This window comes from Oncorhynchus kisutch, linkage group LG16 (assembly GCF_002021735.2).
Source record: "Oncorhynchus kisutch isolate 150728-3 linkage group LG16, Okis_V2, whole genome shotgun sequence".
Classification (NCBI taxonomy): Eukaryota; Metazoa; Chordata; class Actinopteri; order Salmoniformes; family Salmonidae; genus Oncorhynchus; species Oncorhynchus kisutch.
The window spans coordinates 15,914,868-15,939,386 of record NC_034189.2 but is presented as its reverse complement, the minus strand read 5'-3'; the positions used below and the strand labels follow the sequence as shown (position 1 = coordinate 15,939,386).

General features: G+C 42.6%; 1 protein-coding gene across 2 annotated transcripts; it reads left to right on the top strand.

Moving 5' to 3' along the window:
- Positions 1 to 2,525: 2,525 nt before the first annotated feature.
- LOC109906388 (uncharacterized) lies at positions 2,526 to 12,435 on the top strand. Of its 2 annotated transcripts, none has more exons than XM_020504062.2 (7): positions 2,526 to 3,292; positions 3,924 to 4,045; positions 4,389 to 5,861; positions 5,981 to 6,217; positions 6,293 to 6,517; positions 6,693 to 6,759; positions 6,855 to 12,435. In XM_020504062.2, the coding sequence occupies exons 1-7, from the start codon at positions 3,121 to 3,123 to the stop codon at positions 8,006 to 8,008; spliced, it is 3,450 nt and encodes a 1,149-aa protein (XP_020359651.1). In that variant the 5' UTR covers positions 2,526 to 3,120; the 3' UTR covers positions 8,009 to 12,435. The 2 variants fall into 2 exon arrangements, with proteins under 2 accessions (XP_020359651.1, XP_020359652.1); XM_020504063.2 differs by having other exon boundaries at positions 2,527 to 3,194.
- Positions 12,436 to 24,519: the final 12,084 nt, after the last annotated feature.

Sequence of the window (24,519 nt, the reverse complement as noted above, 5' to 3'; positions counted from 1 at the left end):
AAAATGCAAATTAATTACTTAAAAATCATACAATGTGATTTTCTGGATTTTTGTTTTAGAATCCGTCTCTCACAGTTGAAGTGTACCAATGATAAAAATTACATACCTCTACATGGTCGCAGTTGTAAATGAGAACTTGTTCTCAACTAGCCTACCTGGTTAAATAAAGGTGAAATAAAATGTTTTTAAAAAACAAACATGCTTTGTAAGTAGTCCTACTTACAAAGCGTGTTTGTTTTTTTATTTGTTTTATTTCACCTTTATTTAACCAGGTAGGCTAGTTGAGAACACCTTTATTTAACCAGGTAGGCTAGTTGAGAACACCTTTATTTAACCAGGTAGGCTAGTTGAGAACAAGTTCTCATTTACAACTGCGACCATGTAGAGGTATGTAATTTTTATCAAACCTGCAAAATCAGCAGTGTATCAAATACTTGTTCTCCCCACTGTATATTCACTGTATATTCTCATGCTAATGCAGTTGTTTGAATGGTTGCATAGTATTCATTTGATTTTTTGAAATACTTTATTTGATTGCTATATATATATATGATGAGTGGTATAGTCTCAAACCTATGCTTAAAGACTTGCCCCCCCCCCTCTTATGATGAGTGGTATAGTCTTAAACCAATGCTTAAAGACTTAGCCCCCCCCCTCATATGAAGAGTGGTATAGTCTTAAACCAATGCTTAAAGACTTAGCCCCCCCCCCCTCATATGAAGAGTGGTATAGTCTTAAACCTATGCTTAAAGACTTGCCCCCCCCTCTTATGATGAGTGGTATAGTCTTAAACCAATGCTTAAAGACTTAGCCCCCCCCCTCATATGAAGAGTGGTATAGTCTTAAACCTATGCTTAAAGACTTGCCCCCCCTCTTATGATGAGTGGTATAGTCTTAAACCAATGCTTAAAGACTTAGCCCCCCCCCTCATATGAAGAGTGGTATAGTCTTAAACCTATGCTTAAAGACTTGCCCCCCCCCCCTCTTATGATGAGTGGTATAGTCTTAAACCAATGCTTAAAGACTTAGCCCCCCCCCTCATATGAAGAGTGGTATAGTCTTAAACCAATGCTTAAAGACTTAGCCCCCCCCCCCTCATATGAAGAGTGGTATAGTCTTAAACCAATGCTTAAAGACTTGAACCACCCCTCCAATATATTTCAGGATGATGTAGGAGACGTCCCTGTCCCCCCAAGAAGTCACAGCATGTCACATCAGCATCCAGCTCTGCAGGATCAGGTACTGTATAGGCTATTAGCTAAATTAAGGTGCATTATTATATACACATCCCTAGAGGTTCCCTTACATTACTTAATGACCACAATCTGTTTTCTGTCTAGACGATACTGAAAACAAAATGCACGGCGAACTGGGAGCTCTGAACTGGGTATGTAGTCTACTGTGTGTAATGCTGAAGGCTTGACGCATGGCAAGATATAATAGTTGTGATTACTTGATGAGTAGTTATAGATATCACTGAAAACCCCTTTAGTAATAGTGGCTTTTACTTTGCATAGTGGTATTGTGAAAGTGGGGTGTAATTTGACTTGATCACCCAATGAGGCACTACTCTTAATATTTATTCTTCAATGAAGCAGATGTTATTCTAAGGGACACCCTAGAGGCAGCTAGGTGTTGCAAACTCCCAACATTTAAAGGCACCGTTTACCTCCCTAGTGTAATTGGGATGGACGGGGAAGACCGCATTACAAGCCTTAAAGAACAACGGTTGTATGATGGCCTGGATGAAGAGGAACATGTTTTCCCCAAGGAACCATTCATGTTCTCGTTCCACTTACAGAGAGATGATGAGATGTTCTATGTGGAGGCAGTTGACAACAAGAAAAGGAGTGTAATTCTGGAGGAGCAGAAGTGAAGCCATTTTTGAGGAGTGTCAAGCCTTGTTTTTCTCTGCTGGGTTAATTGTGTTCTGCAGTTTAGTAAACAGGACATAGAAGTCACCCGCGTCTCTGATCTCTTTACTGGAGACCGTCTAACGTAATGAAGGAAGCATATTCAGCCTGTCAGTACGTCTATATGGTGTAGTCTGTCTTCAATCTCATGAGGAAAGTAAACAGCATTAGAAATCAGGATAGGTAGTAACTGTGTATATATGCTCAATTAAATAATATCATTACAAAGTTATAACATTTATCAACACAATTTTACCAGTACATGACACACATAACAAGTCTGTTGTTCACTGCAACAATAACAGTAGCTTGTCTCAAATATAGCATGGAGCAAAAAGTGTGACAACACATGTGCTGGTACCACTTTACATTTCTTACGATCTTCAAAAATGAAATATGTTTGTATTCAACGTGTGCCTTGCACAAATGTGTGTGTTTTTATTCAATGTGTGACTGTCAAACCTCAGATGGACAAAAAAAAAAGACGATGGGTGGGGTCAGACGTGTGCTGAGTCAAACGTCTGATTCCGCACACATTGAGCAAGCCGAACTGCACACTGCAGTCAGGGGTACTTGGACTTTTTTGCGCAGCCCTTGACTTTTTGGGGGAGAAATGAAACCGGAAGTTGCAAAGCAACACTCACGTTTGGGCTCGAGATTCTATCTAAGTTCGACTAGCTACTTTCGGTTCATGTCCTTTGCTGATACCACATTCCTGACAAGTTTGTACATATAAATAATATATGTAAACGAGTAAAGGCATACATAAAGTAAGAATTGAACGTGTAAATGTTCATTCATAGTCGTAACATAGGGTTTGTACGTTTACAAATGTAATTTAACGGTTACGTTTCATGTTTCACGGATCGCTTTTCTTACAATCCTAACAATTTCCCTATGATCAATCTACTTGCACCCGCTGCAAAACACTCCTACCTTGGCGCCCGGGACATATTAATCGAATCCCCTCAAGAGTGCCACAAATCCACGGAAGTTGATTTGGGGATTGTCTGGACTGACAAAATCTGGACCAATAATAGACGTCTATTTTTGGGCCAGGGCGGACAATATCTAAAGTTCAGGCAAATATGATCAAAATATAGGAGTCCGAGCGTGCATGTAGTGTCGTCTACGTATTCTCCTCGATCGACTGATTTGCTCTATCTAATAGGGTCAACGACAAATAATAGCCAGGCTACTTTATAATATGGACGTTTTCAAATACCCTGTTTTCTTCGAGTGCCAGACTCTGGACCCACCACAGAAACATATGATAAAAAGGTACTTTGGAATTAAACGTAAATCCGGTGGCGGAGATTGTGGACCAGTAGAATCAGTTGGTGACAAAGTCTACAAGATCGCATTTATTGACCAGACAGGTACGAAAATGTTTAGGCTAAGTGATTGAATATGGAGTGCGGTATTACCATATAGCCAAGTCTCGCCAAAGTCGTTCATAAGTGAACGTTTGTTTTTCAATATGTTATTCTACATGTTTAATATGTATTATTTGAATAGGGCTACACTTGGGTAAAACAATAATATTTAAAGTAGTATTTGTAGTAGGATTTGTTGAATCTGAATGTTTTTCAGACATACACAACATATAAATCTGGTATCGGCTTAAGTTTCACTTTACCATAGCCAGGCTACGCTTATGCAGACGGGCATGCGCAAATGCATTACTTTGGCTTTTCATTATATTGATTAATTCTACAGTACTTTATCAATCTAAAAAGGGAGAAAGTTGTTATTTTAATAACCTTTAAGATGATTTAATAACTATAGATATACATACAGTATATTAATTAATAACTTTATAGATATACATACAGTATATTACTTAATAGATTATAGCACAACTCCTCTAGCCTATGTAGCCTTTAACTCTTCAAGTCCTGGAGTGAATGCAAAAGGCTTAATATATAGTACAACTTATTATTATTGTTGGTATTGTTATTACTAGTACTACATGACAACAACAACTCATTATGACTCTATCTCTTCCAGTCCAGGAGAGGGTACTTCAGAAACCTAATCATGTTTTGGAGATGCCTGGAGGACCTCTCTTCCTCACTCTGAGAGACAGCCTGGAGCCGCCACCCACAACAACCTCCCCAGTCAGCAGTCAGGTGAGGTCAGACTATACAGACACACCAAAACAGAGTCACATATCACCATGACAACAATGCACTGTTATTGTATTTGCACTGTTAGCCCACACTTGGACGTTTGCCAGTTTGTGAGGTATAAATGTATGGTTTTGTAATATTGAGGGAATATAGTCATTTTAACTAAATATAACCATGCTAAAGTAAACTGAAAAATACCTCCACGCTAGAATGGAGAATCATCAGATATCCCAGAAGCAGTTGTACTGTTGAACTGCAATAATACATAGAAAGATAATAAAATATTGTTGTCATGACCACAGTGAAATTACCCTGCAATGACTCATTTGTTTTCCAAATCTAGAGTCACCACTCCCTCACGGTCGAGACATCTCCACCTGGTGGTCAAGAACATGTACTCCATCGTCTGAGCACAGGGAAGCAGGAGAAGATCAGGACCACCTGTCATCTGGGACAGGTCCAGCTCCTTCTTCTAGGTGAAGTGATAGAGAAGGATCTAGGGGAGGTTGTTCCAGGGGTGAAGGTGACACGCGGTGACTCAGCTCAGCTGGTGCTGCACGGCTATGCAAATGAAGTCCAGGCAGCCAGACAGTTAGTTACATATAAAATCTCTCTGGTGCTGGAGCGGGTGGTGCCTGAGGTGTCCCTCCACCTCCTGTCCTTCCTGAGGGAGGAGTATGGGAGGCCTGGGAACCTGAGCAGTCTGCTGGGGTTGGGACTCCATGTGGAGGTAGAGTTGGGGGATACAGAACTCTGTCTGTTCTCCCTCTCCTCTGGGAAACTGGACGAGGCTGAGAAGGATCTGCTGGGGGAGTTTGGGGAGGAGAAGATTGACGTGCCCAACGGTGCCCTCCTGGCTGAACTGAAATCTAAGCTTGAGACGAAGGTGAAGGAGATGAACCAGAGCAGATGCAGGGTGGTAGCCAGGTATGGTCCTGGGTGTAGAGTGCAGCTGCTGGGCCACATGAAGGAGGTTCAGGAGCTGAGGGAGGAGATTGGGGCCTTTCTGATGGGCAGGTCCAGTGTAAGAGTCGTGAGACACCATCAACAGAATCAGGATGGCGTAGTCAGTGAAGCAGGAACCGGATCTATACAGGAGGAGATGGTCGCAGCCACCAGCTATCGCCTCCGTCTGGGACTGCAGGTAGTTGTTTGTCAAGGTGACATCACCAAGGAACAGGTGGATGCGCTGGTGAACGCAGCCAATGAGGACATGGATCATGCTGAGGGCGTGGCTGCAGCTCTGAGCCGGGCGGGGGGGCCTGCGGTACAGCGGGCCAGCAGGGATCTGGTTAGGCAGATAGGGAGAGTGCCCACAGGTACAGTGGTAGAGACTACAGGGGGGAATCTGCCTTGTAAGATGCTGCTGCATGCAGTGGGACCAGTAGGGGGCAGCGTAGGGGGGAATGAGCGTCCTCTGCTGCAGAAGACAGTAAAGGCAGTCCTGGATCTGGCAGAGACCATGGAACTCCAGACCCTGGCCATGCCCTGCATCAGCTCGGGGATATTGGGCGTTCCTCTGAAGGTGTGTTCTGAGGCCATAGTCTCTGCAGTGAGGGACTTTGGGAGGAAACAGCACATCCTTACCAAGGTCACTCTGATTGATGTGAGTGGAGAGGCAGTGAGAGCCATGCAGGAGGCCTGTGATAGGCTATTAGAGGGGAAGAGGGAGTTTCCTGGGTGGGAGGTAGAGTCCAGCACTACCACTACACATGCTCCTCAGAGAGACACCACTGCTGCCTCCACCAGTGGACCAGTGGCTCCAGAGGTCTGTGTCCAGGTGGAGATCATCCAGGGAACCATAGAGAAACAACAGGTGAGAGAGAGACACACTGACATGGCCGCAGCCTTGATTCAACAACATTCTGTGAATTAGGTTGACTTCATACTGACGCAATGTTCTCTCTTTTTTTCCCCATCTCTTTTTCTCTGAAGGTGGATGCCCTGGTGTCCCCCATGGTTGGCAGTGACCCTCTCTCCTCCCGTGTTGGTAATGCGTTGTTGGAGGCAGCTGGACCAGGAATGATGACAGCGTTTGTGAGGAAATCATGGGGACGGACTGCACCTGGTAACAACGTCCTGGTGGAGGGACTGTCTGGTCTCAGCTCTAGCCGTGTCTTCTTCCTCAGCTGTGCACGTTGGGACAACAACCCCCAAGGACCAGCAGTACAGGTGGGTATTGTGTGTGTGTGTGTGTGCTGTTACCTTTGAACCTCCATTAACACTTGAACTCCGGTCTTCTCTCAGGCTCTGAGGCAGGGTGTGAGGAAAATTTTGACCTCTTGTGAGAACCAGGGCTTCGGTTCCGTTGCCTTCCCTTTAGTTGGAACTGGTGTGGTTCTCCAGTTCCCTGACAATGTGGTAACACAAGTTCTGCTAGAAGAGATCCGTAGGTATGAGCAGAACCGAGCGAGCAGAACCCCCTTCCTTGTCCGCATCATTGTCCATCCAAATGACAGAGATTCTACCAAGGTGAGCAGAGACCTTTGAAGAAGGTCTCACTCAGTGCATTGGGGAAAAAATCCTTTAACTTCACTGTTTCAGCCAGCCATTTTATAATACTGTCATACATCCATAATTATAGAAGTTTTCAATAATAACAGTTACAGTCCTTCATTGCAGTTGTATTATTTGTTCTAATCTACAGGCTTTTCAGACTGCCCAGAATGCTTTGCATCTCAGAGGGTTCGTATTAGGCACTCGACCAGAGCAAGGTGAGTTACAACACTTCACCCCCACCTTTAAATCAAATACATTATTACTATATGATTGATCCATTTCAAGTTATAATTCTGAACCCTCCCTATAGACATCAGGATTGTGCTGCTGGGGAAAACCGGAGGAGGTAAAAGCAGTGCTGGAAACACCATCTTCGGACAAGATGATGTGTTCCTCGTAGACAGTTCCTCCATCTCCGCAACACAGAAATGTAAAGTTCATACCAAGAACATCAAAGGCAGAAACATCACCCTGATTGACACACCTGGATTCTTTGACACTGACATCCCTGAAGAGGAGCTGAAACCTAAAATAGTTAAATGTATAACAGAATGTGCTCCAGGGCCGCATGCCTTTCTCATTGTACTGAAAGTGGAACGGTACACAGTCCACGAGAACGAAGCCATAGCGAAAATCGAGACATATTTTTCACCAGAGGCCTTCAAATATGCTACAGTCCTCTTCACTCATGGTGACCAGCTCAATGGTTTGACCGTTGAGAAGTTTGTCCAACAGAATGCTGAGCTGAACAAGCTTGTGGAGAAATGTGGAGGCCGCTATCACGTTATCGACAACAAATACTGGAACACCAATCAGCAGGGTCAGTACAGCAACCAGTACCAAGTAGCAGACTTACTCAACACCATAGAGAAGATGGTGAGAGATAACGGAGGAGCGTTCTACACCAACGAGATGCTCCAAGAGGCAGAGAGATTAATACAAGAGAGTCTTAGTAAGGAGTTAAAAGGCCAGATGTCAGAGGAAGAGATGAGAAAACAAGCCAAGAAAAGAGCAAGGAAGAAACTTCTGATCAAATGGTCAGGGATAGCAACAGGTGCAGTGGTAGGAGCTTTTCTTGGGGTGGCACTGGTGATAGGGATCCCACTTCCATTCGCTACAAAACCACTGGTTAATTTAGTCAAACGTCAGATAGCAGCTTCAATGACAATAGGGCCAGCAGCCGTGACAAAGGCAGTACGACCAGTACTTGTAGCAAAGAACGGGGCGACCATGAGAGCGGATTCAAAGACCGGTGCAGGGGTAGGCATAGCTGCAGGAGTTCTCGTTGGGATGGCCGCAATAGCAGGAGCAGTAAGAGGAGGGATAGTAGGAGCTACTGCAGCAGAGGAGGCAGAGACAGTACAGGAGGCAGCAGAGAAAGCAGGCAATGCTGTCTACCATGAAGCTACGCGTCTTCATGGCCAAGCAGGACACCTTCTGCTAAAGGACAGTAACTCTAAGTAGATGAGAAATTATTATTATTATATATATATTTTTTTACCTTTTATTTAACTAGGCAAGTCAGTTAAGAGCAAATTCTTATTTTCAATTACAGCCTAGGGGTGGATTAACGACAGATCTTTACCTTGTCAGTTCAGGGATTCGATCTACCAACTTTTCGGTTACTGGCCCAACACTCTAACCACTAGGCTACCTGCCGGCCCACTCAGCGAGCTGTACTATGCCATAAGCAAACAGGAAATGCTCATTCAGAGGCGGCGCTCCTAGTGAACAATAGCTGCTTGTCCAACATATGTAGCTGCTTGTATATATATATATTTCATAGTTTTGTAAAAAATCGAGGGTACGGTAGCACATAGGACTGTGGCAGTCATGAAATGTTGTCAGTCGGTTATTGTCATGCAAAAGACTGCTGGTCTCACTGTAATTGACTATTAATTAACATAAACACTGGCAGGGTAGCCTAGTGGTTAGAGCATTGGACTAGTAACTGAAAGGTTGCAAGTTCGAATCCCTGAGCTGACAAGGTACAAATCTGTCGTTCTGCCCCTGAACAGGCAGTTAACCTACTGTTCCTAGGCCGTCATTGAAAATAAGAATTCGTTCTTAACTGACTTGCCTAGTAAAATTTAAAAAAAAAATTGGATGCCTCCACTCATACCAGCTGCATACAAGCCACTGATGTGCACTTTTGGAACGTCTACATTTAAAATGCGCATATAAAGTGGCTATGTTGAGCGTAAAAGTGATCATTTGAAGCAGGTCCTAAAGAGTTATATTGTACAAACCTTAAAAATCAAAACATGGGCTGCATGATGCGACTATAGGCTATTGATGATTTGAGAAAGTCGCAAAAAAACTTGGCGCTCCGGTCCTTGCCTGTGGCTGCACAAGCTGTTCTCTCATCGAGTGATCATATTTTTATTTAGTATTATTTTTTTCGCCCACAGTTTAATCTTGCCTTTACTAATATGTCAAATTAATTTAAATTTAGAATGGGCCATTATCAAATGGGCAGGAACAGAGGCGGGGGAAGTATGTCATCAGTATGCACTCGAATAGCGAATAGAAGCCGCTTTTTAATTTTTTTAACTAATGAGGTAGGCTACTCGGTTTTTTCACCCCACACATCAACCACTAAACAGTCGAGCTGCGCGACAGGTGATATTCCGCCCAAACTCTGTATGCTATGGGCTCTCCAACCCGGTTCCTGCAGCTAACAAGTGCTTAATTTGGCTAACCAAGTTAAATCTGTTCGGAAAATGTAAAGTAACATGTTTTAACAACTAAATAATAATTCATTAAACTGTTGACAGCCCCTCTCTCAGCGTGCTCCAATAAGGAATGAAGGCGAGATAGAGATAGAAATGCACGGTGGTGAGCTAGTCTGTAGCTAAATTTAATGTGTCAGCCTATAAGTTATTTTAAGAAAAACTATTACTAGGCTATTCAAAATCAAGTACAAATGATTTATAATTGTTGGCTAACTGAATTTGAATAGGATAGACCAATTATGTACCATAGACATCATAAAATCAGTTTTTTTTAAATGTTTTTTTGACATGCATACCATGTGGTAGGCTATGTGTTGTATAATGGCACAATCATTATTTAAATGCAGGTTTTTTTTCGGGCTTGGCCTCATATATATGAATATTGTGTATGCATAAGCACTTATGTGTGTTTTTGAATTAATCATCACCTTAGCGCTGTCCATTTCATTGTGTTAGGCTTTGAAGCGACATCCACATCCATGTTTTCCACTCAGTTTCAACTGAGCTGTCTCCAACTCAGTTGAACCTCTTTCTTCAAACTGATAAATCAAATCACATTTATTTGTCACATACACATGGTTAGCAGATGTTAATCCGAGTGTAGCGAAATGCTTGTGCTTCTAGTTCCGACAATGCAGTAATATCTAACAAGTAATCTAACCTAACAATCACAGTGAGATGAGTTTTAAAAGCACATACTGTTTTGATGATGTGTTTGATGTGATTTTCGATTGCATTTGCATTGATTTCAGAGTGGTTAGAGGGACAATAGAGCAATCTGATGCCCGCTAGCGAGTTGTGTACTACCTGACTGCACAAAGGGAGATTACCGTGACTCTAAAGTCACATGGCATTTTACTGCGTTCATGACTCATGACAGCCAGTGTGGCGGTAATATAGTCACCGCAACAGCCCTAGAAAATGATTATATATTTTTTCTGGGCCATGACCATCCATAGGTTTATGGTTCACACACCCAAATTATTATTTTTTTTATTTTTTATTTCACCTTTATTTAACCAGGTAGGTCAGTTGAGAACACGTTCTCATTTACAACTGCGACCTGGCAAAGATAAAGCAAAGCAGTGCGACACAAACAACAACACAGAGTTACACTGTTACGTTCCCCAGATTATGTGTTGTAGTTTGTGTATTTGCATGTGTTTATTTCAGGAAATGGCTTCCTGAAATCCCTCAAGCAGCTGATTGGTCGACTCCAGGGCTAATTGTCAAGACACAGCTGTCTCCAATTACCCATTCCTTCAGAAGCTATATAAAAGCCAGTGTTCTGTTCAGGAGGGAGAGATTTTGCTGGGAGGTCATTGCTGAGAGAGATTTGGCTAGAGGTTGATTTTTCTGGGAGGTCATTGCTGAGAGAGATTTGGCTAGAGGTTGATTTTTCTGGGAGGTCATTGCAGAGCGATTTGCTGGGAGGTCATTGCAGAGCGATTGTTTGTGATAGAGTTTTTGCTGGAGGTTGATCTTGCTGGGAAGTTGGTATGTTTTGTGAGTTTGTTGCTCAGATGGAGTTTATTTGATGTCCTTTGTTTCTTAGTTTGTTTGTGAAATTGTTTAATATTCTGTTTCATTTGTTCCCAGGGGGAAAGGGGAAGGCACCTTGGGAGTGTTTAGGCAAGAGGCCTGCGGGCATACATATACCCGTAGTCTATTCATTGTCTAGGCACACTAGACCTGGGCGGACCACCCCCTGTATTTTGGTTAGGGCACCAGGTGGTGCTAAATTAGGTAAGTATTGGTTAGGCAGGTAAGATAGGAGAGGGGGCTTTGAGATTTACTTTCTTTGCTTTGGTTCCATCCAGCCCCTTTTCCCCATATTACCGTGTAAAGGAATAAAGTCCTTGTAAACGGTACCACATTCTGCCTGTTGTCATTCTTACTTGCACCTACAGTCCATACCTTTTTCACTTCACGGAGAGTTTAGTTGTAGCAGGGTGTTGCGTTCCCTCTTCATAGAGGCGTGCGTAACATACACATGGAATAAACAAACGTACAGTCAATAACACAATAGGAAAAAAATATATTAGTGTGCAAATGAGGTAGGATTAGGGTGGTAAGGCCCAAGTGGAGAAGTAATTACAATTTAGCAATGAAACATTGGAGTGGTAGATGTGCAGAAGATGAATGTGCAAGTAGAGTTTCTGGGGTGCAAAGGAGCATAAATAAAAAATAACAATATGAGGTAGTTGGATGGGCTATTTACAGATGGGCTGTGTACAGGTGCAGTGATCTGTGAGCTGCTCTGACAGCTGATGCTTAATGCTAGTGAGGGAGGTATGAGGTTTCAGTGAATTTTGTATTTCATTCCAGTCATTGGCAGCAGAGAACTGGAAGGAAAGGTGGCCAAAGTAGGAATAGGCTTTGGGGGTGACTATTGGTGGGTGCTGCTATGGTGACCAGTGAGCTGAGATAAGGCTGGGCTATACCTAGCAAATATTTATAGATTAGGAATTAGGATTATGGACACATGGATTTTTTACTCTTTTACTTCATTGAAATTATTACATCAAAGCAATAAAATATGACCCAATCATTGGACACAGAGAGTAAATGTTCTTAACATTGCTTTTAATTTGCAGTAATGTATTTTCTGTAAAGCATGCATATTTCAATTTGATATATTAGAGAGAATACAGTTGAACGCAAACCGTCTAAAGTGATTGATGACCTATTTTGTGTCACGTGGTTATGCCCATATGTGTACATCCAGTTCTCACGCTATCGAGTGAATGCTTATGTAACCTGATAGTGCATCTGTTTAGGGTAAAGCATGTTGTCAATTACAGTATATTTGATCATATGTTTGCTCATTTTCATGTTGTAAATTACAGTAATTATGTTTTATTAAACATTAATCACTAACATTAAATTATGGTCATGACATGTTTGAGAAGTATTGAGAACTTACATTAAATTAGTTGTATTTTTTGTTATATTTGTATAGGTTTTTTCGTAAGTAATAATTCATGGGTATTAATAATTATGGTTGTTGACTGTTTGTTGCAGATTTGGTCAATCCAAAAACTAACACATGCATTACATAATTATTTTCTAGAAATTATAGGTGTAATTAAACAGTTTAAGTGTATTTAAAATTGTAAAAGTGTATGTCATACCAATGAAATCTCATTCCACATGTTTTCCGTTTTTGGTGATTACTACAAATAGTAATTTTTAGAACATGTTAAGAAAAGTTTAAGAAAATCAATGTTTGTTCAATATTTTTTTTCTTCTAAATACTGTCTTGTAATATTTCACTTTTTAAAATATAAAATCAATGACTAAACAACCCTAAGTTCCCTCCCTTGACTTACATGTACATTAAGCAAAGGTGATACCACAAAGTAACTACAACGGTTAAATGGCACTATTTAGACATATTGTAATGTGACCATGATGTATACAATTCATGTCGGAAGTTTGCATATACCTTAGCCAACTACATTTAAACTCAGTTTTTCACAATTCCTGACATTTAATCCAAGTAAAAATGCCCTGTTTTAGGTCAGTTAGGATAAACACTTTATTTTAAGAATGTGGAATGTCCGAATAATAATAGAGAGAATGATTTATTTCAGCTTTTATTTCTTTCATCACATTCCCAGTGGGTCAGAAGTTTACATACACTCAATTAGTATTTGGTAGCATTGCCTTTAAATTGTTTAACTTGGGTCAAATGTTTCGGGTTGCCTTCCACAAGCACAGTAGTTGTAGAGGATGCAACAGGACAGCACCTCGAGTAAATATGAACAGTTTAGGGTTCCATAGCCGCAGGCAGAACAGTTGAAACCGGAACACCAGCAAGGCCAGGTGGACTGGGGACAGCAAGGAGTCATCATGCCAGGTAGTCCTGATGCATGGTCCTAGGGCTCAGGTCCTCCGAGAGAGAGAAAGAAAGAATTAGAGAGAGCATACTTAAATTCACACAGGACACCGAATAGGACAGGAGAAGTACTCCAGATATAACAAACTGACCCTAGCCCCCCGACACAAACTACTGCAGCATAAATACTGGAGGCTGAGACAGGAGGGGTCAGGAGACACTGTGGCCCCATCCGAGGACACCCCCGGACAGGGCCAAACAGGAAGGATATAACCCCACCCACTTTGCCAAAGCACAGCCCCCACACCACTAGAGGGATATCTTCAACCACCAACTTACCATCCTGAGACAAGGCCGAGTATAGCCCACAAAGATCTCCGCCACGGCACAACCCAGGTGGGGCAGGACTACACATTTAGCTTGTACAGTTAGTATGACTGTTTATGCATGCTCTGATTCAATCTTGGAAGTGAATGCCCGAAGACAAGTCTTAGTGGATTATTAGTAATTAAGATATTAAGGATCATTGAGCAAAAACATGAATGCCCAAGAGCTAGAAGGTCTCATGAGCCACTTGATTGGAATTTTTTTTGTGGAGTATGGGCTTGTGATGAACTACCTATTGAGAAAGGGAAGGATCGACCGGCCATGTTTCTTGTCAATACCCATCCTAAACACATGCCTGGTGAACATTGGCCAGCTGTGACATTAGAAGATGGAGGTAGAAAAATCAAAACTTTTTTCACTCCTATGGAATCCCCCCGGTTTTTCCCATTTCCCCCCCATCTATTAAACAGTTTTTGGACAAAAATGGATCAAATATCTACTAGAGCATCAAACAAATACAAGATAACCTTTCTACTACATGTGGTCAACACTGTGCATTCTACCTATGATAAAGAGCCCATGGAGTTTCTTTTGAAGATATGTCTCTTTATAATGATGATTTAAAAAGTAATGATAGCACCGTAGATTGTTTGGTTAGAAAATATCAAACGTTTTTAAGTATGTGTCCTTTTAAGACCCTATAATCAAGGTGTAGGCTCAAGTCAAATGTTTAAATAATGTCACAAATGTTAAATTGTATCATTTTTTAAAATAAAATGTATTGAATTTAATAAAAAGTCATTCAGAAGTCATTCAAAAGTCTAACCTCCCTGAGAGATCAGGATTAGGAAAAGGTCCGGAGGCGTTCAGGGGTGAAGACTCCATAAATGAGTTATTATTGACCCATTCAAAAGGGGGAAGGGTTCCAAGAACATCTTTAGGGGTGCTGTAGCTCTTTGAAGGGTTTTGTTTTAAAGTTTGAATCTGTTGGCGAAGCTTATAGTTTGGTACAACCGAGAGTGGAATGTTGAGGATTGCCAGGCCTTTAAGAAACTGACGCCACCGAGGAGGTCTTCTGTCATCAGCAATCTTGTGGGATGCTGTGGTACTTTTAAGCAAGTCCATCATATGAGAACCCTTGACAACATCTCCCTGAAAGATAAACTCTCCTTTGCCATTCCAAGTAGCGGCCCCCTTTAAGTATTTTATTTGGTTCATAATGCATCTAACATTTTTCCTGTTACGTGCTGGAACATGTGTCAGCATGTCATGCATAACAATATCTTCAACATGCATTTGATCTTCATCCGGTAAGATCTCCAGTCCAGGAATTACAGGGGCAGGGCTCTCTCTCTATGCTCTTCATCCTTTAAGGGTTCCGTTAGGGAAAGCGATAAATGGTGGCTCCTTTTCCTGTTCGGGCGGCGCTCGTCGTCACCGGTCTACTAGCTGCCACCGATCCCCTTTTCCTTTTCTGTTAGTTTTGTCTTATTGGTTAAACCTGTTTCTTGTTTGGGTTTTGGTTAGGGCCATTTAAGCCGGTTAGGCCCACCTGCTTTTGTGCGGGCTTGTTCCTCTGTTAGTTTGTGGATGTGCATTTGTATTGTATTTTCTCCGGACTGTTTGAGTCCTGTTTTTGGGTCGGTCAGTTTTATGCGCCTGGTGTTTTTGGCGTGGTCGTTTTGTACCGGAATAAATACGATTGTCCTAACCCTCTGCTCTCTGCGCCTGACTCCAAACCCACTACTCCTAGAAGACCTGACACTCACCTTGTTTTACCAAGGCCAAATACCTTTGCAATAGTTGTGTGTATTTTTGGACCTTATCATAGGGATTCAATCCTTTTCTGTTCAAAATATCCCTCATGGGCATATCAAATAATTTTCCGCTGTTTGATATTTTCAGGACCCTGTAATTGCTGTTTCAGTCTATCCAACTCTTGTTGAAGCACTAAGTACATTTTATTGGCCATCACACTCAGTGTTCAACCCCCACGTCTGGCAGCAATAAGGCTGGTGATGAAGGGCACGGCTATACTTAGTAAAGGTAGAAGAAAACCCCCAGACTGTTGTATGGTGTGTATTCTGGTGTGTATTTTCTTTTGAAGACTGGCTCTTTTATTGGCAAAGAGTTTGATCGCTGTCTTTTGTCTCTTTAATTTTGTTAATTGGGTCAGGGTGAGCAGAATGCATCCTTTGAGAAGATTCAAAGCAATCTCACATAGTGATAATATGATATCTGAAGAACAATGACCCAAGATGGCCTTACGTTCTTTATGGGTAGCACCAACTAGGGATCTCATTTTAAACGCAGAGACATATTTTTACTTTTTCGGAATGTACGCAGCCGGCCACTCCCACGGAATAAATCCTGTCTGAGCCTCAGGTGTTCTTGAGTATTTCATTTTAAATCCACGATTAAAGAAGAAAGTGGCGCTTTGGTAGCGTCCTCATAGCTCTCCATAAAGTAGGATTTCCTTCCAGGGTACATCTGCTGAGCTAGAATGTTTATTTGTAGTTTGTCTCTACGTTTTTTAACAAAACCATGTAATTGGCGTTCAAACTAATGGTACGGCTATTTTTAACTTGGAGAAACACATTTTGTACCAAGTAAAGCACGGACAGGTTTCGATGATGAGTATATTGAGTAAAAGCTTGTGCAATTTCAGGATGTTCACTACCGGCAAAAAGCATATAATCCAAAACCAGTGTAATATTTGTGTTGTGGAGAAATGACCAGTAATTGGCGTTCAAACTAATGGTACGGCTATTTTTAAGTTAGTTTTCGTTTAGTCAAAACCCCTCGAGCTCTACAGTTCGCGGCATTCCAGTGCGCATGTGCATTTTCTATTAGGTGTAGTAACGTAACACTGCCGTAATGCATTACTGCTTAGTAACAGCACAGTAACTAATATAAACAGATGTAGATCCCAGATACTACACTCCTCCCCCATAGTGTTTAACTCCCAGAGAACAAGGTAAATATGTTAGGTAACTACTAATGCAATATCTGAACAATGCATTCTTAAACATTTTTCAACTACTGGGTTGAAGCAGACTTTTAGTCCTGGGGGTCGTTATTGTTCTTGTTCTCTCGGCAGGTCTCTGCTGGGGCGTTGGACCGTAGCAGATGATCCACATGAACGTTGACCTGGCGATGACCAATTTGGACTTGGTAAGTCAAAGGTCCTCTGCGTTGCAAGATCACACCTGAGTTCCACAGGCGCTTGGGGTGTCTGAAATCACGTACCATCACCCTCTCTTCCTCTTTGAATTCTCTGACAGTCTTTGAGTGTCTGTCATGAGCTTTCTTCTGCTGTAGCTGGTGCTTTGCCACAGTGCTTGACAAGTCTGGTTTCAACAATGTCAGGCGGGTACGTGGTTGGCGTTTCAGAAACAGTTCAGCTGGTGTACATTCCGTTACTGTGTGTGGGGTGTTACGGTAAGTAAACAGGAACCGGGGAAGCCTTTGGTGGATGGGCACAGACTGAACCTCGAGTCTAGTCCAGGCCTTCTTAAAAGGTTTGCACGGCTCTCTCCGCTGCTCCGTTTGATGCCGGTTGGTAAGGTGGTGACAGGATGTGCCTTACACCGTTGTTCTTGTTTGACGTGAACGGGGGGGACATTGTCCGATACGAGCTCCTTGACTAGTCCAAAGGTGCAAACAGGTGTCTGAGAATATTGATGGTCTTCTCAGCTGTGGTCAGTTGAGTAGGGAACACTTCCATCCACTTGGAATGGACATCGACGACAACAAGGAAATGTTGCTTGTCAATTTCGGCGTAATCCACATGGATGCGTTCACAAGGTGTAGCAGCCCAGGACCATGGATGAAGAGGTGCAGCAGCAGGCTTGTTGCGAACAGCTTCACAAGGTGAGCAGTGGCCTACATGCTGTTGAATGTCCTGATCCAGTCCAGGCCACCACAGATAACTGCGAGTGAGTGCTTTCATTCGAGTGATCCCTGGATGTCCCTCATGCAGGTCAGATAGCAGTCTCCTCTGGAATTTGTGAGGTACCACCACCCTTGATCCCCACAGAACACACCCTTGATCAGTGGCAACTGGTCTTTCTTGTCGATGAATGGACGAAGGTTATCGTCATTTACGAAGGTTGGCCAACCGCCTAATGTTAAGTCCAAGACTTTGGAAAGCACTGGGCCTTGTTTCCTCTGCTATGTCAGAAGCAGATATGGGCAGTTCATCAATGAGAGAGATCTGGAAGACTGCTCTATCATCTTCACTGTCGGAGTCACTATTGCATGGTAGTCTTGATAGTGCATCGGCATTTGCGTGATCACTGGATCGTCTGTACTCAATCTCGTAGTCTAACAATATCAGAGCCCAACGTTGCATTCGAAGTGCAGCAAGGGTTGGTATAGCTGATTTTGGTCCAAGGATGGCCAACAGAGGCTTGTGATCTGTCAGCAGTTGGAACTTCCTTCCGTAGAGGTATTTGTGAAACTTCTTCACTCTGAATATTATGCTCAGGGCTTCCTTCTCAATTTGAGCATAATTTTTCTCACTTGGTGACAGAGTCCGTGATGCAAATGCAATAGGATGTTCTTCACCTGACGGTAGAACATGTGAGATGACGGCTCCTACTCCGTATAGGAGAGGCATCACACGCGAGTCTCAGCTTCATCTCTGTGTTATAGTGGGCAAGCCACTTGCTCTTTAGCAGACGCTGTTTGCAAGTCTTGAATGCTTCTTCGCATTGTGGGGACCAATTCCACTTTGTATCGGCCTGCAGCAGTTGGTGAAGCGGATGCAACAATGTGGACAAGTTTGCCACAAACTTTCCGTAATAGTTCAGGAGCCCCAAAAATGACCTCAGCTCTGAGATATTTGTGGGTGCTGGAGCGTTTACGATTGCTTCCACCTTGCTGTTGGTTGGGTGCAGGCCTTGTGCATCAATCTTGTATCTGAGATACTCCACTGAGTCCTGGAGGAACTCACACTTGCTGCGTTTCATTCTCACTCCGTATTTCTTCAGTCTTGACATCACTTTGTCCAGCACTACAAGGTGCTCTCCAATGGTTGGTGCTGACACGAGGATGTCGTCCATGAAGCACACAACATGGTCTATACCGTCCAAGATCTGATCCATTGTTTGTTGGAATATCGCTGGAGCTGTCGAGATTCCATAGGCCAAGCGATTGAATCTGAATAGCCCCTTGTGTGTATTGATGGTCAGATACTGTTCTGACTCCGGATCCAGCTTCAGTTGCTGATAAGCGAATGCCAGGTCCAGCTTACTGAAAACCTTCCCACCAGCTAGAGTGGCAAACAGATCTTCAGCGTTTGGTAGTGGATATTCCTCTGGTAGTATGCAGCGATTTACTGTGACCTTGTAGTCACCGCACATTCTGACGGTCTTGTCTTTCTTTGGGACTACAACAATCGGAGCGGCCCAGTCGCTCCTCGCTACTTTCGTGATTATGTTATTCTTCTGTAGGCGGTCCAGTTCCTTCTCTACTGCTTCCTTAAGAGCATAGGGAACTGGACGTGGTTTGTGAAAGATAGGCTTGGTTCCTTCTTGCACTCTGACTTTTGCTGTGAAGTCTTGTATTTCACCGTAGCCATCTTTGAAAAGTTATTTGTGCTTCTCCAGCATGTTAGTGAGTGTAGCCTGACTCACTGGTTTGTCATTTCTCAGAATGAAGATTTCTCCCCAGTTCAACTTGATCTTTTGTAGCCAGTTTCTGCCTAGCAAGGCTGATTTTTCTCCTTTTACAATGACAAGCGGTAGCGTCCACTCCTTTCCCTCATACCGGACTGGTACCTGGATCTGCCCTAACACAGGAATAGTGTCACCAGTGTATGAAGAAAGGCGGATGGACGCAGGCTGAAGAGGACACTCTTTCAGTTTTTCTTTGTAGAGTCTCTCTGGAACCAGAGATACAGACGCTCCGGTGTCCAGCTGCATTTTAAACTGTTTTCCCGCTAACTCCATGTTGAGATAGATTCCATCTTTTAGTTGTTGAGCTGTGTACACTGTGAACAGTTCCACTACTGTTTCAGTTGTACCTTCCTCTTCTTGTGCTGCGTCTGACACTTTGTGCCCTCTTGCTGTGCGTTTCGAGGCTTTACACACTCTCTGTAAATGTCCAACCTTTCCACAATTGTGGCACTTTTCCTTTTGGAATCGACATTCACTGTGCTGATGATTATCTCCCCCACATCTGTAGCAACTTGGCTTAGACCTTTGAGATGTGGGCTGCTTTGTTCTTGTGTAACCTTGAGGACAGGACTGAAAAAAAGTGTGACTTTTGTGAGCTTTTTTCACCACGTGCATCACTGACCTTGTGAACACCTTTCTGACGTTCTGCATGTCCCGATAGCTCAATAGTATCCCTGTGGGCAAGCTCGAGTCCAAGTGCTATATCACAGGCTTTCTTAAAGGTCAGGTCCTTCTCTGACAGGAGCCTTCTGTGATATGCTTCACCTGTGAGACCACAAACAAACTTGTCTCGGAGAGCATCATCAAGAAATCGTGCAAACTCACATGTACTTGCCAGCCTTTTCAAAGCAAGGATGTAGTCAGCCACGTTTTCCCCTTGACTCTGGTGACGTTGGTAAAATCTGAAACGTTCTGCAATTAGAATTGGCTTAGGCTTGAAATACCTTGAAAGAGTTTCAGTCAGTTCTGCATAGTTCAACTGCACTGCTTTCATTGAACCAATGAGACCTTTCAGCAATCCATACTCAGTTGGACCCAAAACACTGAGAAATACGTCTGCTTTCTTTCCATCTTTGATTTCATTTGCAGCCAGCCAATGCTCAAAACGCTCCAAATAGGAATCAAAATCCTCTTTTGTAGCCTCAAACTCTGGTACTCGACCAATGGTTGCCATTTTCACAGTTAATTGTTCAGTTTCCTTATATTCTTTAATTTTCTGAATATTCATCTACTTCTTCACTTCAGAAGTTTCTGCAATTACTTCATTCACTGCACTCATTTGTATTAATGTACACACCGTGTTACGTTCCTTCTTCCTTTTTTCTTTCTTCTTGCCAATATTTCTCCACTGAGATCGCCTAATTTCAATGGTTCAATGACAGTTTCTTTTATTTAACCACCAGAGTGCAGTGTCGCTATTCTGGACTCCAATAGTCTTGCTACTTGGCAGCTCCTGAATACTGTACTAGCAGTGCTAGCAGTGCTTAGCCTTCTCTACTGGCGAAAGAAAATAAAAAATAACTGACGAATTACATAATTATTTTGAGTTTCATGACTCACGCAACATTCTTCCCTTCAAGCAATGTCCGTTTATGTAGTTTAATCACCTCGTCGCCACTGTAATATTTGTGTTGTGGAGAAATGACCAGGCAGGAGACGGGAGTACAGTTAGTTTTCGTTTAGTCAAAACCCCTCAAGCTCTACAGTTCGCGGCATTCCAGTGCGCATGTGCATTTCCTATTAGATGTAGTAACGTAACACTGCCGTAATGCATTACTGCTTAGTAAGAGCACAGTAACTAATATAAACAGATGTAGATCCCAGATACTACAACCAGCATATTGTTTTTATGAGGAGGGCAAAGTTCATCAGACAGGGATGCGGGTATTCCTTCAACAAACTTGACTTTTATTTTCTTCAACAACTCATCATACAAAGGTTGATAACGTGAATAACACCACACAATGTTGTCAGGTTTCTGAGATAATACATGTTCAGAATTCTCTAAAATACGTTTTACAAAACAAGTTTTACCGCTATTGGATGGGCCTGCGATTAAGGCCGAAAAGGGTAGTTGCAACCTGGGACAATAGGCCATGGTAAATGCTGCAAAAAACATGTTTACATTACCTGGGGGTAGAACCCACTTCTTGATACGTCTCCATTGCACCAGGGGAATGTTTTGACTCAAGAAGGAAAAATGTGAAATTTCACATTGGTCTGAAAAAACAAATTCCATAAATTATTCGGGATCTTTAAAGTGAATATGCATATATGATGAACAGAGAGTAGAAGTATTGTAAAAAGAGGCAGTTTAACCACCAACAACTGCGCCGGTGACATCAATTAAGGCAGCACCTCTTTGATTCAGATGGGTTTGGGTTAAATGTGGAATATTTCTGTTGAATGCGTTGTTGTGCAACAGACTAGGTATTCCCTTCTCTCTCTCTAAGCATGGATATAAATGGCCGACTGCATTTTCACAAGGGTTATCACATTTTTTGAGTACTTTTTATTTTTTTTACATTTGGAAATAAAACAACCTTGTAGCCTACAGTCGGGAAGCCCGTTATTTCGGCACCCAGGAACATGTATCAAATGGAGTGGCTGCAGTTATCTGGAAGCTATTTTAGCCGTGCCCGAAATCTGTTTTGCCTACTACTTACTTAACCCTTGTGTGGTGTTTGGGTCTGTGGTACCCATTTTCAATGTTTACTAAAATAAACTAATTGCTGTAGTTTTTATAGTAAAAAAGCACAATAATTTCCTGTTTTATCCATGAACAATATGTTGTAGACTGCAATGCAACTTGGGCCGTCAAACAATTCGTTTGTAACAGTGAATGTTACAGAAAAAGTTAAGCAAACAAAATACAGGCATGATTATTTACAGCTAATAACGGTTAATCCTAGGCCCATTGTATTATGGGATTGCGCTGTCTTTTCGGGTGAATTCTTGTACAAGACCTCTACACCAAAGCAGCCATCAAGGGGGTTAAATCATATTACCAAGGTAAAGACAGTTTCAGGTTGGATATTCAACCGATAATCGCCTGTAGTCTTCCTTACGTCCACCAACAGCAGTTAGGGACCGTTAACTAGTGACAAATCACATTTTTCAAAATTTCAATAGTTATTTAACCATTACTTCTAAAACTTTCAAAACTGGTTCTAGCTAACCCGATGGCATAGACACATATTGCACACATTTATTTTTTGTTGATTTAAATCTCGCACTTAAAATGTCAATAGCTCCTTGGTCATGTGACCTAATGATTTCAAACAAGGTTCAGCATGTCCACTCACTACCCTTCTATATTGCACACCCTTTAGTTTGTCCATTTTCATCTCACAAGATTTTACATGAATTCTTCAAAATGTAACATTTCAATAGCTCCTTGGTCATGTGACCTTCTGACTTCAAACATGGTGCAGAATGTACCCTTCTATATTGCACACGCTTGTTTATGTACTGTAAAGTTCCCAGTGCGGGGAACTGGAACAGGCAGCACTGGGTTCTCCTGGCAAACTGGGGATACCGTGCGTAGAGCCGGTGCAGGACTCACCGGGCTGTGGAGGCACACTGGAGGTCTGGAGCGCCGAGCTGGCACAAGACATGCAGGGCTGGGGAGGCGCACAGGAGGCCTGGTGCGTGGGGCTGGCACAGTCTCCACCAGATGGCTAGCACGCATCTCAGGACAAGTATGGAGAGCTGACTCAGGTGACATCAAACCGAGGACACGTAGGGCAAATGTCGTGCCTCATGCACCAACACAGCAGCTCTCTCATAGCTCTCTCCTCCAATCTCCCCATCAACTCCTTCGCTGTCTCTGCTTCACTCCCTTCGCTCCCCTCCAAGTTCACCCCAACTGACTCTGGTTTCATCCTCGGCTCCGCCGACCGTGCCGTGTGCCCCCCCTGGCAACGCTGCTAGGTCCTTTGGTGGTGGGTAGTTCTGTCACGGCCGTCTTCCTGGAAGGAATAAGTGGACCAAAGTGCAGCGTTGTGAGCGTGCATATTCCTTTTATTTGAATGAATGTCACCAACAAAACAACAAAACAAAGAAACGACCGTGACGCTTAACTGGGCGATAATGCCCAATCAGAGAAAACGATAGACAGCTACCCGGCCAAAACATAGAAATACAAACACATAGAATCAGAACATAGAATGCCCACCCAAATCGCACCCTGACCAAACCAAATAGAGACATAAAAAAGGCTCTCTATGGTCAGGGCGTGACACCATTGGACAAGCTAGCTGATTGTTGAGTTGCGGCTATCAGTGAAAATAATCTAAAATAGTTATAGGCCTATCGTAATATTTAAAAAAATACTGCAGTAAAAACAAGAGAAAAGGAGACACAGAAAAAACTATAATCTGTCTTTAGTTATCAAAATTCTCACCACCCAATATTGAAACAGCAGTAGGCGTAGACTAGGCATAGTCTATCTTGGCGCTAGCAATGAGCATTGGACATATTCTTGGCGAGTGCTCATATTTACTGTCTTTATCATTGGGTGAGTCAGTGCCACTGGAAAGTAGATTTTTTGTCTTCCAGGTCATATTGAACAATATATGTCTCCCCTTTTCATAGGCCTAGATTCCATGGCTGCGTTCAAGACAAGGGCATTTTTATTGATCTTTCTCCGTATCAGCAGAGTATTATTGCTGTGTTATTAAAGTAACTTTCCAGTGAAAATCCCACTTTTAAAAGTTCATATTCTGTTAACTCATAGCCAAATAATGTTGTTGACTCATCCTCATCCTATGTGACATGCATCGCCTAACTGTGATTTCCCCCAGGTGCATCTCATTGTTGGGGGGTGGGGTTTGCCTTTTAAAATGACAATGATTCCGTGTGCCAGCAGATATATTTAGACGTGTACAGGTTGGCGTACCTGGGGGGGATGAGACTGGTGAATGTGTCTTCAGTCCAAATTCCAGTGTGGCAACCTACTAATCTTAAGTATGTGTTGTTCAGACGATTGGCTCTCCTCCCTACGGCACACCTCCCTCAACAATGCACTTTCTTTGTATGCTCTTGTTATGTCAAGCTAATAACTGTGAATGACTCACATTGCGACCAGATATCTTGGTCCCTCCCTGTATGCAAGTTATTTGTGGATATTCTTTCAAAATATTTTTAAATGACTTGGTGGTACTGCCTGTCAAGGATATTAAAAGATGGGACAATGATTATTTAAGTGGTTTCTCTGTCAATATCCGTCTCCACTTGTGAGATATCCAGATACAATGTGTACCTGACTACCTCCGGAGACGGTCAGGAAGATTGGATCAATGTGTCTGTTGATCATCTACACCTGTCTACAGATGTGGGCACAATCAGGATGTAGACACAATCAGGACAAAGGATGTAGGATGGAACCAC

Excerpts from the sequence above, each read along its gene's own strand:
- LOC109906388 (XM_020504062.2), top strand. The coding sequence starts at position 3,121 with ATGGACGTTTTCAAATACCCTGTTTTCTTCGAGTGCCAGACTCTGGAC. Across the intron at positions 5,862-5,980 it reads GAACCATAGAGAAACAACAG|GTGGATGCCCTGGTGTCCCC; the intron begins GTGAGAGAGAGA and ends TTTTCTCTGAAG. Across the intron at positions 6,518-6,692 it reads ATGACAGAGATTCTACCAAG|GCTTTTCAGACTGCCCAGAA; the intron begins GTGAGCAGAGAC and ends TCTAATCTACAG.